The sequence below is a fragment of the Anolis sagrei genome, chromosome 2 (genome assembly GCF_037176765.1).
Source record: "Anolis sagrei isolate rAnoSag1 chromosome 2, rAnoSag1.mat, whole genome shotgun sequence".
Taxonomy (NCBI): domain Eukaryota; kingdom Metazoa; phylum Chordata; class Lepidosauria; order Squamata; family Dactyloidae; genus Anolis; species Anolis sagrei.
In genome coordinates, this window is record NC_090022.1 from 282,093,787 (window position 1) to 282,109,326 (window position 15,540).

At 41.0% G+C, this 15,540-nt stretch overlaps 1 protein-coding gene across 1 annotated transcript in view; it reads right to left on the reverse strand.

The window, feature by feature from the left end:
* Positions 1–15,540, reverse strand: part of SEC11C (SEC11 homolog C, signal peptidase complex subunit) — a 32,260-nt gene that overhangs the window by 11,371 nt on the left and 5,349 nt on the right. Inside the window, exons 3-5 of the mRNA XM_060761344.2 lie at positions 10,042–10,151; positions 7,840–7,989; positions 4,659–4,778 (exon numbers count right to left, since the gene is read on the reverse strand). Of these exons, the coding sequence (XP_060617327.1) occupies positions 4,659–4,778; positions 7,840–7,989; positions 10,042–10,151 (380 nt within the window). The remainder of the gene's footprint in view (positions 1–4,658; positions 4,779–7,839; positions 7,990–10,041; positions 10,152–15,540) is intronic.

Below are 15,540 nucleotides of genomic sequence, written 5' to 3' on the forward strand. Positions count from 1 at the left end.
GCCCAGACCAATGTGGATTTGTTAAGGGCAGGCAAATGTCTGACTTGGTCCGCAGACTGATAAACATTATAGAGAATGCAAAAAACGAGAAAGCTCAAGTAGGCATTATTGCATTAGATATATATAAAGCCTTTGACTCGGTGGGTTGGACAGTGCTGAAATCATTAATTAAAAAATATGGTTTTGGAGAGGGGTTCCAACATATAATAGAACAAATATATTCAGAAAATAGGGCAAAAGTTATAATTAACGACTCGAGTACTGAATCCTTTAGTATCATGCAAGGAGTAAAGCAGGGTTGCCCTCTTTCTCCGGTACTATTTATATTAGTTATGGAATTATTGGCCTCGGCAATCAGGAAGGATAAAGAAATACAGGGAATGGGAGTGGACAACAAAATCAAAATTAGTTTATTTGCAGATGATACGCTCTTGACAGTTAGAAATCCAGATAGGGCACTAGACCGGATAAACCTATATTTAAAACAGTTTGGCAAAATAACAGGCCTAATAATTAATTGGAAGAAAACAGAGGTAATGGCAATAAACCTGGAGAGAAAAGACAAAGAGAAAATAATTGATCAATTTAAGGTTAAGATTAGAAACAAAATTAAGTATTTGGGAGTTACAATACCAGTCAATTATTCAGAGTTAAAAATATTAAATTTTGACAGATTATTTAGGGAAATTCAAGAAAGACTACTAGAATACAAAAAACTTAATCTCTCATGGTTTGGTAGAATCGCAATCTTTAAAATGAAAATATTATCCAAATTTAACTTCCTATGTAATATGTTACCTATTAAACTGCCAGAGGTTGATCTTAAAAAATGGCAGAAAATAGTAAATGAATTTTGTAATGGATCAAGAAGATCTAGACTACCGAGAGGCCTATGGTATATTTCTCAGAAATTAGGGGGATTAGGAATACCAGACCTAAAAACCTACCATCAGACACATATAATAAAGGGAGTGTTTAGGCTGCTTTCGGAACCTAAATTAATTTGGCGGGAAGTGGAAGGAAAATGCTGGCACAGAGATTATGGGGAAATGTTTTTTAGGTCAAAAATAGGCAAGGAAATTAAGGGGTGTAAAAATAACCTGGCTAAAGATGTCATGGAGACATGGGTCAAATTAAAAAATAAGATATTTCCAGGAGTTTCCCCCCTAACTCCAATAGTTTTACTGGAAAATTTTCCAGAAGACCTGAGAATTAAACTTAAACATAAAAAATTAGTGGAGGGGGAAACTGCACTCTCCTGGAAGGAATGGATACAAAACTCAAAGGGCAAGTTTAGTAAGCTAGAAGAACAAGGTGCCCTGAATTGGTTTGAGAGACAACAGCTGTATAATTGGAGAAAGGATTGGTTAAGCAAAAATCCCAGATGTAGAGCACTGAATAAATATGAGGAATGGTTAAGTAAGCTCAAGAACCAAGAAATAATGGGGAAAGGATTAATTGGGAAAATATATAATGGACTAATTGGTGAAGAAATAGGGCTGAAACTGTTAGAAAACGTATGGGAGGGAGACCTAGGGCCTCTGATAGATTTTGATTGGAAAAAGGTCCTGAAGTGGAGAGTGGCTAAGAACCTATCAATAAGATTAAAAGAAAATGTATACAAAGTTATATGGAGATGGTATACTACGCCAGTCAAACAACATCAGATGGATAGCAAGCAAAGTAACCTCTGCTGGAGATGTGGTAAACACAAAGGGACATATTTTCATCTATGGTGGGAATGCCCCCAAGTGAAGAATTTTTGGAAGGATATATTTACCGAAATAAATAACATTATAGGATCAAATATTATGCCAGATGCTAGGTTAGCATTATTAATGGACACCACGAAGCTGAATGTAGAAATAACTAAGAAAGAATTGGTGACTATTTTGCTCACAGTGGGAAGAATTATAATAGCAAAGAACTGGAAAATAATAACCAATCTAACACTGGATGCATGGTACAGGGAAGTTTGGAATGTAGCTTTAAACGATAAATTAACAATGGAAATGAGGGTATTCAGGGGGGAAATTAACAGGTCAGATTTTGAGACATACTGGTCGGTCTTTATTAAATATGTCTTAGAGAGTGAAAATGGAAAACAACAGAATTTGGTTGGTCAGGAATTTTGGAGATGACATTGGATTAATGCAGGGGTCCCCAAACTACGGCCCGCGGGCCGTATGCGGCCCGCCAAGGGCATTTATCCGGCCCGCGTGGCCACGCCGCGTGGCCACGCCCACCCGGCGCCGCTCCGCTAATTGCGGGAACCCTCTGCTCCGGCCGCTCTGCTCTCTGCGGCCACAGGGCGCCTCCCACTCCACTCCTAGCCGCGCTAGGAGTGGAAGCCAGGGGAAGGCAGGCTCGGCCCGGGGAAGGGACAGGCAGCGCTGCACCGAAGCCGCGCCACCCGCCTTCCCCTGGCTTCAGGAAGCCAGGGGAAGACAGGCTTGGCCTGGGGAAGGGACAGGCGGCGCTGCTCCAAAGCCGCGCCGCCTGCCTCTTCCCCCCGCCTTCCCCAAGCTTCAGGAAGCCAGGGGAAGGCAGGCTCGGCCTGGGGAAGGGACAGGCGGCGCTGCTCCATAGCCGCGCCGCCTGCCACTTCCCCCCGCCTTCCCCTGGCTTCCTGAAGGCTCGGCCCGGCTTGGCCCGGGGAAGGGACAGGCAGCGCTGCTCCAAAGCTGCGCCGCCTGACCCTTCCCCCCCCCCCCCCGCCTTCCCCTGGCTTCAGGAAGCCAAGAGAAGGCAGGCTCGGCCGGGGAAGGGACAGGCAGCGCTGCCCCGAAGCCGCGCCGCCTGACCCTTCCCCCGCCTTCCCCAAGCTTCAGGAAGCCAAGAGAAGGCAGGCTCGGCTCGAGGGTGGGACAGGCGGCGCTGCCCCGAAGCTGCGCCGCCTGCCCCCTCCCTTGCCTTCCCCCGCTTTCCCCTTACCTACCTCGCGCAGCCCCTTGTGCGAGCCAGACGCTCGCACTAACCATCCCCTGCCATGCGTTGCTGTGGCCCACATGGCTGTTCTGTGTGGGATGTTTGCCCAATTCTATCGTTGGTGGGGTTCAGAATGCTCTGTGATTGTAAGTGAACTCTAAATCCCAGCAACTACAACTCCCAAATGTCAAGATTCTATTTTCCCCAAACTCCATCAGTGTTCACATTTTGACATATTGAGTATTCTTTGGTCCAAATCCATCATTGTTTGAGTCCACAGTGATCTTTGGATGTAGGTGAACTACAACTCCAAAACCAAAGGACACTGCTCACCAAACCCTTCTAGTATTTTCTGTTGGTCATGGGAGAACTGTGTGCCAAATTTGGTTCAATTCCATCCTTGGTGGGGTTCAGAATGCTCTGATTGTAGGTGAAATATAAATCTCCGCAACTACAACTCCCAAATGACAAAATCATTTTTTTGAGTAAAGGACATACATTGGGTTGTTAGGTGTCCAATGGATTTTGAGTTCTGTTAATCCCACAAACGAACGTTACATTTTATTTATATAGATTTATTTCCTATATTTATGTTTTTGTGATTAATCACGATGCTTTATGTTCAGATTGTAACAAAAAAAATACATCATGCATATCAGATATTTACATTATGATTCATAACAGTAGCAAAATAAGACGTGCAGTGTGCATAGAAATTTGGTCACTTTTTTTAAAAAAATATAGTCCGGCCCTCCAATGGTCTGAGGGACAGTAATCTGGCCCCCTGTTTAAAAAGTTTGGGGACCCCTGGATTAATGGCTGATTTATAAATACATGGTGAAGGAAATTATACTTGTTCAGGCCTTGGTGGTGGGGTTATGTGTTTGTAAAATGTTCACTGTTTTGGGTTTTGTCTATTTTGTAAGTTGTTATGGTATTTAAATAAAATCTTAAAAAAAAATTATTATAGTATATATTATTATTATTATATTTATTTATATCTCGTTTTATCTCTCCTAAAGGAGACTCAAAGTGGCAACATTTGGAAAGGGATCTTGTCACTCCATGGCTTGGAGTAGACTTTTAGGCCAGTATTTTTCACCCACTGAATGAAAGTCTGAGCAAAAATAAACATATACAAAAATGGAATTGTTTATGTAGCAACTAGGGCCCCCTGGTGGCGTAGCAGGTCAAACTGCTGAGTTGCTGAATTTGCTGACCGAAAGGTTGGCAGTTCGAATCTGGGGTGAGCTCCCACTGCTAGCCCCAGCTTCTGCCAACCTAGAAGTTCAAAAACATGCAAATGTGAGTAGATCAATAGGTACCGCTTCTGTGGGAAAGTAACGGCGCTCCACGCATGACTTTGGAGGTGTCTTGGTTTAAAAATGGAAATGAGCGCCACCCCCCCAGAGTCGGACACAACCAAACTTAATGTCAGGGGAAAGCTTTACCCTATGCAGCAATCACATAAAGATGATAATTAAATTCACATGTATAAAAGTATTGAGGCCCTAGTACTAAAAATAGTATTTTAAAAGGAAACCTGGAAGTAAAAGACTAGCCAAAATAAGTTTAGCTGGGTTTTCTGTGTAGATCAGTACTTTCAGCTGTGGAAAGCAGGTGTTATATACCAAACCCTTTGTGCGATTTCTCATTTCCCTGCTTCGGAGTCAACTACATGCTGACCTTCATTAGAGAGAGGGAAAAGCACACATTGTGCTGTTACTTACCCCCGTGCCCTGCCTACGACGTCCTTCTTTTCCAGCCAGTTCTGTCCTTCTTTGTACAAGCCTCTGTCATCAACGTCATTATTATCCCCCTTGGTCAGAAATTTGATGTTGCCATTTTCTCTGCAAACAAACAGCACAGCAAGACCATCAGCACCTCATTTTAAAGTCATGAAGCAAAATGTTTGCAAAATAAGAATAGGCAGGTCTAGGAGATAAGGTATCAACATGTACAAGCTGTTTATGACAAGTATCATAGCATTTGGGTTTTAAAAAAAACTAATTTTACTCTTATTGACAGATCTAGACAACTATATTCTCCCTTGCTATGTTAATAATTGACTTCAGCCAAGCAGGCATAACAGTATCTGTTTAAGATTATATTTATGGAGTAGATGAGACCTGTCTTACTGTTATTAAGAGCAATCAGTTAATAACAACGACCTTGTCAGAAGACTACACAGAGGATCCACTGAAATCCACAAGCATGTGGACAATTTCAACAAAAAGGAGGAAACCATGAAAATCCACAAAATCTGACAACCAGTTTAAAAAAAACAGTAAATACAGAACAACACTCAGAAGACAGGGGAATTCCAGACAGGAAACTATCAGGGTCAGTTAACACCTCCCAACAAAGGATTCCACTGGGCAGGAAGCAGCCAGGCTTTGAAACTGCAAGGCTATTGAATGCTAATCAAGCCGGCCAATTGAAACAGTCCCTTCCAGTGTTTCCTTTAATCAAATGACAGCCAAGGCAAACCAATTTCTTATATCCTTAGAGGCCAGACTTTAAAAACCCCAGAAATTCTGCCATAGTCAGCACCATCTTTTCCCCAAACTTTGCCTTTGGATATTAAATATGTAAATCATAAGCTAACTCAGTTATCTTCTCTTCGTTCCCGTCCTCAGGCTGCGTCTCCCAAGAGGGGTGACATCAGCAGACACAAAATCTCCACTCATATGACCTCTGTCTTCCAAAGTGTCAGACTGCATATCTATTTGCCTGCCTACCTATCTATGTGCCCGTGCTCAAACTTGGACACAATGCTCAGTACCATCTGCAGCACTCTAAAGGATTTGATGAGTATCTCTCTGCAATCTGGACTACATTGGATATGCAATTCACTTCCCTCATTGACAGATCTGCTTTCATCAGTAGAATGGGAAGCAGTTGATATCCACACACTAATCCCCAACATCTGGAGATTTGGGAGGTAGAGAAGCTGCAAACAGATTTCTACTTGTATTACATTTTTCCCCTTCTACCATTTTGTGTGACCATTTCTAAGGAGAGTGTCAAGAGAAGATCTTGATAACTGTATGGTAAAAAGGGGATTTTTTGGTCAGAGCCAGCTTGTCCAATGGCAAGGAATTCTGCGAATTGGAGACCAAAACAGATGGACGCCGCAGGCTGGGAAGCCTGGTCTTGAGGTTGTACAACTGCAAGAAAAATGCAGTTTCTACCTTTGCTAACCTCATGGTTTGAATGAACACACAAACAGCAAATCTATCATATAGCCACCTAGGAGAACAATACTAGCAGGTCCATGAGAAAAAAAGGAGGCCCTTTCCTCATTCAAAGCAGACAAATACATACCCAGTGCACACTTGCAGATTCTTTACAAACCCAAGGAGGGAAACCAGGATTAGATACTCCCAGACTGCAACTAATCACCCGTCTATTATTGTCAAAGGGATACATTTGTGTTGTTGTTGATTTGTTCAGTCGCTTCTGGCTCTTCGTGACCTCATGGACAAGTCCACACCAGAGCTCCCTGTTGGCCATTGCCACCCCCAGCTCTTTCAAGGTCATGCCAGTCACTTCAAGGATAACATCCATCCATCTTGCCCTTGGTCGGCCCCTCTTCTTTTTTCTTTCCATTTTCCCAGCATCATGGTCTTCTCTAAGCTTTCCTTTCTTCTCATGATGTGACCAAAGTACTTCAATTTTGCCTCTAATATCCTTCCCTCCAAGGAGCAGTTGGCATTATTTCCTGAAGTATGGAGTGGTTGGATCTTCTTGAGGTCCAAGGCACTCTCAGCACTTTCCTCCAGCACCACAGTTCAAAAACATCTATCTTCCTTCGCTCAGCCTTCCCTATGGTCCAGATCTCACATCCATAGATTACTATAGGGAATACCATTGCTTTAACTATGCGGATCTTTGTTGCTAGTGCAATGTCTCTACTCTTCACTCTTTTATCAAGATTGGTCATTGCTCTCCTCCCAAAGAAGTAAGAGTCTTCTGATTTCCTGGCTGCTGTCTGCCTCTGCAGTAATCTTTGCTCCTAGAAATACAAAGTCTGTCACTACTTCCAAGTTTTCTCCATCTATTTGCCAGTTATCAATCAGTCTGGTTGCCATCATCTTGGTTTTTTTTTTTAATTAACTGCAACCCAGCTTTTACACTTTTTTCTTTTACCTTGGTTAGAAGGCTCCTCAGCTCCTCCCTGCTTTCAGCCATCACAGCGGTATTATCTGCATATCTAAGGTTCTTAATGTTTAATTCAGCCATTTTAATTCCAGCCTTGGATTCATCAAGCCCCATAAGTTGCATGTGTTTTGCATACAAGTTGAATAGGTTGAGTGAGAGGACACAGCCCTGCCATACTCCTTTCTCAATCTTGAACTAGCCTGTTGTTCTGTGGCCTGTTCTTACTTGGTCGTTATACAGATTCCTCAGAAGACAGAAAAGGTGACTTGGTATCCCTATACCACTAAGAACTTGCCACAATTTATTATGATCCACACAAAAGCTTTAGAATAGTCAATAAATTTAGTAGTTTAAATAATTACTAAGAAATTCCTGCTCTAAGGTTTTTACCCCATCTAGATGAAGCATGGACAACTTTCAGCCTGTTAGGGCTACACCTCCTATTTTCTTTCAAAACTTGCTGTTGGCAAGGGCTGGTGGGAGATGCAGTCCACCAACATTTGGAGGATCAGACTTGCCTAGCCTGTTTTAAACCATTCTACAGCTAATAAACAAGCAAGATTTAAACAGGCTGGATGGCCATCTGTCAGGGGTGATTTGAATGCAATATTCCTGCTTCTTGGTAGGGGGTTGGACTGGATGGCCCATGTGGTCTCTTCCAACTCTTTGATTCTATGATTCTATAAGATCACAGCAGGTGAAAATACAGTTATTTTTGTTGTTATAATTATCATCATTTGTCATTACTTTTCATGAACCTTGATTACTCTGTGCACAATTGGAATATCTCTTCCTTCAACTTTAAAAACCACGATCTCCCCGGCCCTGATGGGGTCGTCTCTGAAGTTTGTCAAGAACAGCAGGTCTCCTCTGTGAAAGGCTGGCTCCATGCTGCCACTAGAAGTCAAAGGAAAAAATGCATCAAAGGGTTGATATTCTGATACTCCATACACTGAATGAACATTTATCAGAAAGGTTTACAAATTAAATGACTCCATAGTTACATTGGCTAAAAACAAAGAATAGGATGCCGCAAGCAAGTAGGCTCAATGCAAGATACAACATTAATCTAATACTTGACAAGAACCATATTTTGCATTCCAAGATACAGCAGTCTTCAATAAATTATTGATAAATCCATTTAAATTAATAGCATGAATGTCAATAGTAAAGAGTTGAATAGGATTTTATACACAAAACCAGGGTTTAAGAAATAACTCACGGAGGAAAATAATTATATTGTGTGTTGTTGAAGGCTTTCATGGCTGGAATCACTGGGTTGCTGTGAGTTTTCTGGGCTGTAGGGCCATGATCCACAAGCATTCTCTCCTGACATTTTGCCCACATCTATAGCAAACATCCTTAGAGGTTGTGAGGTCTGTTGCAAACTAAGCAAGTGAGGTTTACATATCTGTGGAATGTCCAGGGTGGGAGAAAGAACTCTTGTATGCTTGAGGCAAGTGTGTATGTTGCAACTGACCAGCTTGATTAGCATTGAATGGCCTTGCAGCTTCAAAGACTGACTGCTTCCTGCCTGGGGAATCCCTTGTTGGAAGGTGTTAGCTGGCCCTGATTGTTTCTTGCCTGGAATTCCTCTTTTGAGTGTTCCTCTTTATTTACTGTTCTGATTTTAATACTGTAGCAATGTTTTATTCGTGTTCATGGTTTCCTCCTTTCTGTTGAAATTGTCCACATGCTTGTGGATTTCAACGGCTTCTCTGTGTAGTCTGACATAGTGGTTATTAGAGTGGTCCAGCATTTCTGTTCTCAAATAATATGCTGTGTCCAGGTTGGTTAATCAGGTGTTCTGCTATGGCTGACTTCGCTGGTTGAAGTAGTCTGCATGCCTTACATGGTCCTTGATTCATGTTTGGGTGCTGTGTTTGGAAACACTCAGGGCCATTTAACACCTTCCAACAAAGGATTCCCTCAGGCTGGAAGCAGCCAGGCTTTGAAGCTGGAAGGCCACTCAATACTTACAAGGTGGTCAACTGCAACATTCACACGTATCTCCAACAAATCTGAGTTCTTTCTCCCACCCTGGATATGCCAGATATATAAACCTCACTTGCATAGTTCCAACAGACCACACAACCTCTGAGGATGCCTGCCACAGATGTGGGCAAAATGTCAGGAGAGAATGCTTCTGGAACATGGCCACACAGTCCAGAACACTCAAAGCAACCCAATTATACTGTGGATCACCAACCCAGCCAGTTCCATCTTGTATTCTTTGCCCAGATGTGCCCCCCATTAACCTTACTATCAAAACCCACAAAATATAAAGAGACACTGGCACAGGAACCGCTCTGTTGTGTCTCAGACACAATTCAAATCCACTATCTGGGGTGGATTAAGATAGAGGGGAATAACCCTCTCAAGAACTGGCAAGCTGTGTACATGACATCAATGAGTCCAAGCCAGGTTCAAGCCTTTTTTTTTTTTTTTGTTTTGAAAAAGCAAAATTATGATGTACTGCCTCTTTAAACCAAATCTCCTTTTACTCCAGGTGAATAGTATTAAATGGGCAGAGGACCCCATGCTTGGCAGTTCTTGTATACAAACCCATGCTGGAGTTTGTGAAGAAATAATAGTTGCCTTTGCTGCCTTTGGATTCTTATCCGTTTGTGAGTTTGTCTTATATTAATTGCAACAACAGACATTACAAAAATCTTGCGGCATAGTAGCGCATTTCCTTTGGATTTTGTTTTTCTCAATCTACATCAACGTACAGTGCACAGTCTTGGGAAATCTCCCTCCCTCAAGCTAACTTCTTTCATAAGACTGTTGTGAGGAATCAACTCCCATGTGCGTTGGCCCCATCTTTCAGAAGGAAAAGTAGCATAAATGTGTAATCAACACAATCTAAAATTGTGTTAGATCAATTATCAGGGGCAGTAGTATAAGGGTAGAATCCAAAAACAGAATTTCCCGCATTGAGAGACATACCTGAGTACTACTACAATGGGGCTCTCACTTCCGGTGATAACGATGAGGCCTTTCCAAATCATTAATGCGGAAGACACAATCATAGCAAAATTTAAAACTTGGTAATAGAGCTGCAAGGAAGCAAAGATTTCCAGTTAGGAGAAACAGCAGATTTAAAACATGGCATAAAGAGAGGAGTCGTGTTTTGTAACATTCTAACTCAATGTTTCTCAACCTGGGGGTCGGGATCCCTGGAAGGAGGGTCATGAGGAGGTGTCAAAGGGGTCACCAAAGACCATCAAAAACATAGTATTTTCTGCAGGTCATGTGGAAAGTTTGGCCCAATTCTATCGTTGGTGGGGTTCAGAATGCTCTTTGATTGTAGGTGAACTATAAAGCCCAACAACTACAATTTCCAAATGTCAAGGGCTATCTTCCCCAAAATCCATCAGTGTTCACATTTGGGCATATTGAGTATCGTTCCAAGTTTGGTCCAGATCTATCATTCTTTGATCCCACAGTGTTCTCTAGATGTAGGTGAACTACAGGGTGGAGCAGCATAACTTCCTTTTTTTAAATGTGTGCCATTCAGTCTGTTGAAGACGTAGCGGATCGCTAGTGGTCTCGTTCGAGAGGCGGGAGTATAAAGTTTTGTCCTGAAACAGTTCCGTCGCCATCATGCGTTGGAACAGTGAGGAGCGTGCTTTTGCCATTGAGGACTACTTTTTGAGCGGATTTTGAGTGGCTGGCCCGCTCTCCAGATTTGGCCCCTTGTGATTTTTTTCTATGGGATTTTTTGAAATCCCATGTTTATGTGAACCGTCCAAGGACCCTACAAGATTTAAAGACCAACATCCAGGAAGAAATTGCCAACATAATGCCTGCTATGTTGGCAAGAGTCATGACAAACGTCAGAAATCGGTTTACTCAGTGTATGGAGAATGGAGGACGTCACCTACCTAAGTTGATCTTCAAAACTACGTAAAACAAAACTTTAGGTATGCGCCTACATTATTAAAAAAATCTGATTCATACAATGGGTTTTATTAAGTTTTGAAAAAAGGAAGTTATGCTGCTGCACCCTGTACAACTCCAAAACTCAAGGCCAATGCCCACCAAATCCTCCCAGTATTCTCTGATGCTCGTGGGAGTTCTATTTGTCAAGTTTGGTTCAATTCCATCATTGGTGGAGTTCAGAATGCTCTTTGATTGTAGGTGAACTATAAACCCCAGCAACTACAACTGCCAAATGACAAAATCCACCCCCTCCCAACCCCACCAATATTCAAATTTGGGCATATGGGGCATCTGTGCCATATTTGGTCCAGTGAATGAAAATACATCCTGCATATCAGATATTTACATTATGATTCATAACAGTAGCAAAATTACAGTTATATAGTAGCAACGAAAATAATTTTATGGTTGGAGGTCACCACAGCATGAGGAACTGTATTAAAGGGTTGCAGCATTAGGAAGGTTGAGTATCAATGTTCTAACTGTATGCCCTGAAGGTATGAATCCGGAAACACAACACACACAGGAACACCTGCATTCTCAATGAGTTTGCTCTAGCAGAGGCATGGGCAAACTTTGGCCCTCCAGATGTTTTGAACTTCAACTCCCACAATTCCTAGCAGCCTCAGACCCCTTCCTTTTCCCCCTCAGCCGCTTAAGCGGTCTGAGGCTGCTAGGAATTGTGGGAGTTGAAGTTCAAAACATCTGGAGGGCCAAAGTTTGCCCATGCCTGCTCCAGCATGAAGTACTTGGATACTGAACTTGTATATGGATTGGAGATTCCTAATCTTAAGAAACAAAAGCACTGGAATGTTGTCGAAAGCTTTCATGGCTGGGATCTTTGGGTTGCTGTACATTTTTTGGGTTGTATGGTCATGTTCTGGAACATGGCCAAACAGCCCGAAAAACCTACAGCAACCCAAAAGCATTGGTGTTCAAGGGGGTGCCAGGACATGAAATGACTCAGCTCCAGAACAATCTCGTCTGCCTCGTCATTGAAGCTCCCAGTCTCGCTCGAAAAAATACCAGGGACATTGTTTACCATTTGCACCTATAGGGAAGCCTATTTATTGTTTGGCTGTTTCTTTTGAACAAGCAGAAAAAGGGGCAGAAAGGGGTTCCTGAATTCTAAGATGTAACTGTGATAGATGCTTTATCTTCTGAGAAAACAGGGAGTTTTCGCAGCATCACGCATCTTCCCAGGGTGTCGTGCCTTTACAATGCGGCCAACAGCATGGCGGAGATGTGCAAAGTAGGACAATCAAAAACAGATTACCAGGAAGGGGAGACTAGCCAAACTACCACAAAAAAGGCACAAAGTAGATCAGCAGGTGGGAAAAGGAGGGCATTCAGCTTCTTCTACCTGCAAGGACTGACAGTACAGCATCCAAAACCAACAATGGCCCAGTTTCTCAGCTTTATTTTTTTTTTTTGAGCAGGCAAATAGTTAAAAGGGGAAACAAATAAAAACAAGTTATTCCCCTGACTTCTCAATATGAAAGCAACATGATTTGGGCACAGGCAGATCTCTGGACCATAATTCCCATCATCCATGACCACTGGTTTTGAGGGCTGAAACTCACAGGAGCTGTAGTCGAATATATCCAGAAGAAACAATATTTGGGGAAGGGTGAAAGTGACTGTAAGCCAGCTGGCTTACAACAACTGAAGAACTAGACAGTATTAATAGTAATAATGATAAACTTTATTTACACTTTGCCACTATCTCCTGGAGGGACTCGGGGCAGCTCACAAAGCACTCAAAGGTGCAAATACGCAAAATACAAAAATCGCAGAAACAATAACATAACAATAACAGCCAACATAAATATCTCACTTCATAAAACTCCCTGGTAAAATCAATAAAATATAGCAATAGTTGCAAGTATAAACAGTAATCAATTTCTGGGTTCTTGTAGGCTTTTCGGACTATATGGCCATGTTCTAGAAGCATTATCTACTGACGTTTCACCTGCATCTATGGCAAACGTCCTCAGAGGTTGTTGTTTCAAAATCATGAACATGTTCTTAAGACATCAGTTTGGTTGAGTGAGGCTTCCTTCCCTTAACTATACTGAAACCTTAACATAATGAAACATTCTCTATGTCCTTATCTACACTTCTCCTGCCCCACTTCTGGTAAAGGATTCTTCTCTCAATGTTCTCTATGAGCCCTTTTCTTGTATTTCTCAGCATTTCTTTTGTCACATGAGCCTTTTTCCCCCTGAAGACAGTCTTGGGCATCTTCTGGAGAGTAGAGGCAGCAATGTCTATGTAAATGGAAAAAGCCTCTAGCACTCAGATTTTAAATAAGATGGAAGAAAAGAAATTGGGACCTCTGAAGCAATGTTTTTCATCTCCAGATAATAAGATTTATTACTATTTCCTTTCACTTGTGTGTGTCATTTTTTATCGTAAGCCAGAGGGCAGGGAATTATTAAATTAACAAGTGTTAAGCACCATAAATATGGATGGTATAAATATATAATGAACTATATAGTGATCAAGTATTTTCAGTGACTCCCCCTATCCTTTTTCTACATACTTGCTATGAAACCGAAAATGGCCCCGTCTTGCTATCCCTCCAATAGCAAAGACTACACCTTTCAATATTTCAGCAGTAAATCATCTCATGCATGGTCAAGCTTAACCAGTTATTCATGATAAAGAGCACACAAGCTACAAGAGGCTGCAGCAATTTGCTTTTGAAACCTAAATCTATTAAGAGCAAATATTAACTACCGCTTCTTCTCTCCGCTTGCTGAGTTAACTGAGTGCAATCTGCTCTTATACTTTGAAATCTGCTTGCAGCAACTTAAGTAAACTGAGAACCAAATAAATAAATAAATAAATTATAGACTGCCATATCTCCCCGAAGGGATTCAGGACGGTTTCCCACATGTATGGCAAACATTCAATGCCAAAAGGGAAGACATACAAACAAATTACATCAGGACAGTCCACATCAAGCAATATAAAAGGAACCTAACTTTAAACTTAATAACAGACAAAATAATAAACAATGAAAACTTAAATTACTCACACAAACATAACTCTTAATATAAATTTAAGACTAGATAAAAAAAATCTAAGAAAAATAGCTAAAATCTTATAAAAAGATGACATAATAGTGAGAGGAGAGAAAAAACTGGGACATTTCAAAAGCAATTGAAAAAATGGAATGGCAGATAATTAATTGGGACTGTCTCTGCCAAATTGGAACAGTTGGAGAGTATAAAAAAAGTCATGCTTATGATACCTGAAGATTTTGAATGGAAAGGCTTTTAAGAATACATTGGATTATTTTAATTGCATCATTTTTAAACAGAATATTGCAATTGCATGTTTTTAATTGTATTTGATGCTCTTAATTGTCTATTCTATTTTAACATTCATCTTTTGTACTTTTAAACTACGGCATATATTAAACTACATAGTTTGAACACCACCCTGATTGCTTTTTTGGAGAAAGGTGGAGTATTATTAAAGATAATGAGAGAGAAACTACTTTACTACAACTGGCAACTTTCTGCCAAGTCTTGCAACCCATTGAAGGGAAAGAGATTTTACACAAAAGATGTTAAATCAAAACCCCTGTCACTTTCATAAGCTTTATATGTTGTTACAGCTTCCAAGTAATGAAACCATCTAACCTCTCCCTCCAAAGAAGTGACACTGACTTTATCACCAGCTTCGTGGACAGGCCAATTCTTACATCAATGTTTGAGGTTGTGAAGCATATGCATATAAATAGTGATTTAACAAGCCCCCATTAATTTATTTGGTGTATTCTAGCCAAGACCAATAACACAGCCGAACCACACAGAAAAATGTTTTCATGGTATTGTAGGCGTGTTCCTACAATACCATGAATTTGGAAAACTGCATTGGATAGACTACATCAGTTCTAGCTTCATAGATACGGTTATCATGATTCTTTATGAATTAACAAATGGCGACTGATATATGGCATATGTTCTGCTTCTCAAAACCTAGAGCTGATAGGGGAAAAATGGTGCCATTTTTTGAACCAGCAAGTCAAATACACTCATAAACAATCTAACATTTAGGGCACCAAACTGTGTGTTGGCCAGTGTAATTGAATTTTGGCTACATCACTCATATTACCATGGATATAATGGTCTTCTCTGGCTGGGACTAACAAATGACTTTAGGCCCCAACTCCCAACCTTTATCAAATACTGTTAAGTATAAATCAACACTGCATTGTAAGATTTTTTATTCAAAGATTTCCCTGACTGAACAACTAACAGCTTTTGAGATATATATATATTACATGTTGATATAGTTAATGTTTGTGCATTGCTCAGAATAATTTTCTTAAACACTGAGCTGCTTATAAATATATTACATACATGAACCAACCCAGACATCTCACTGCAAGCAACACAGGCCCCTTCTACACTGCCAGATTATTTGCTTTGAACTGGATTATATGGCAGTGTAAACACATATAATCCAGTTCAAAGTAGATAATGTGGA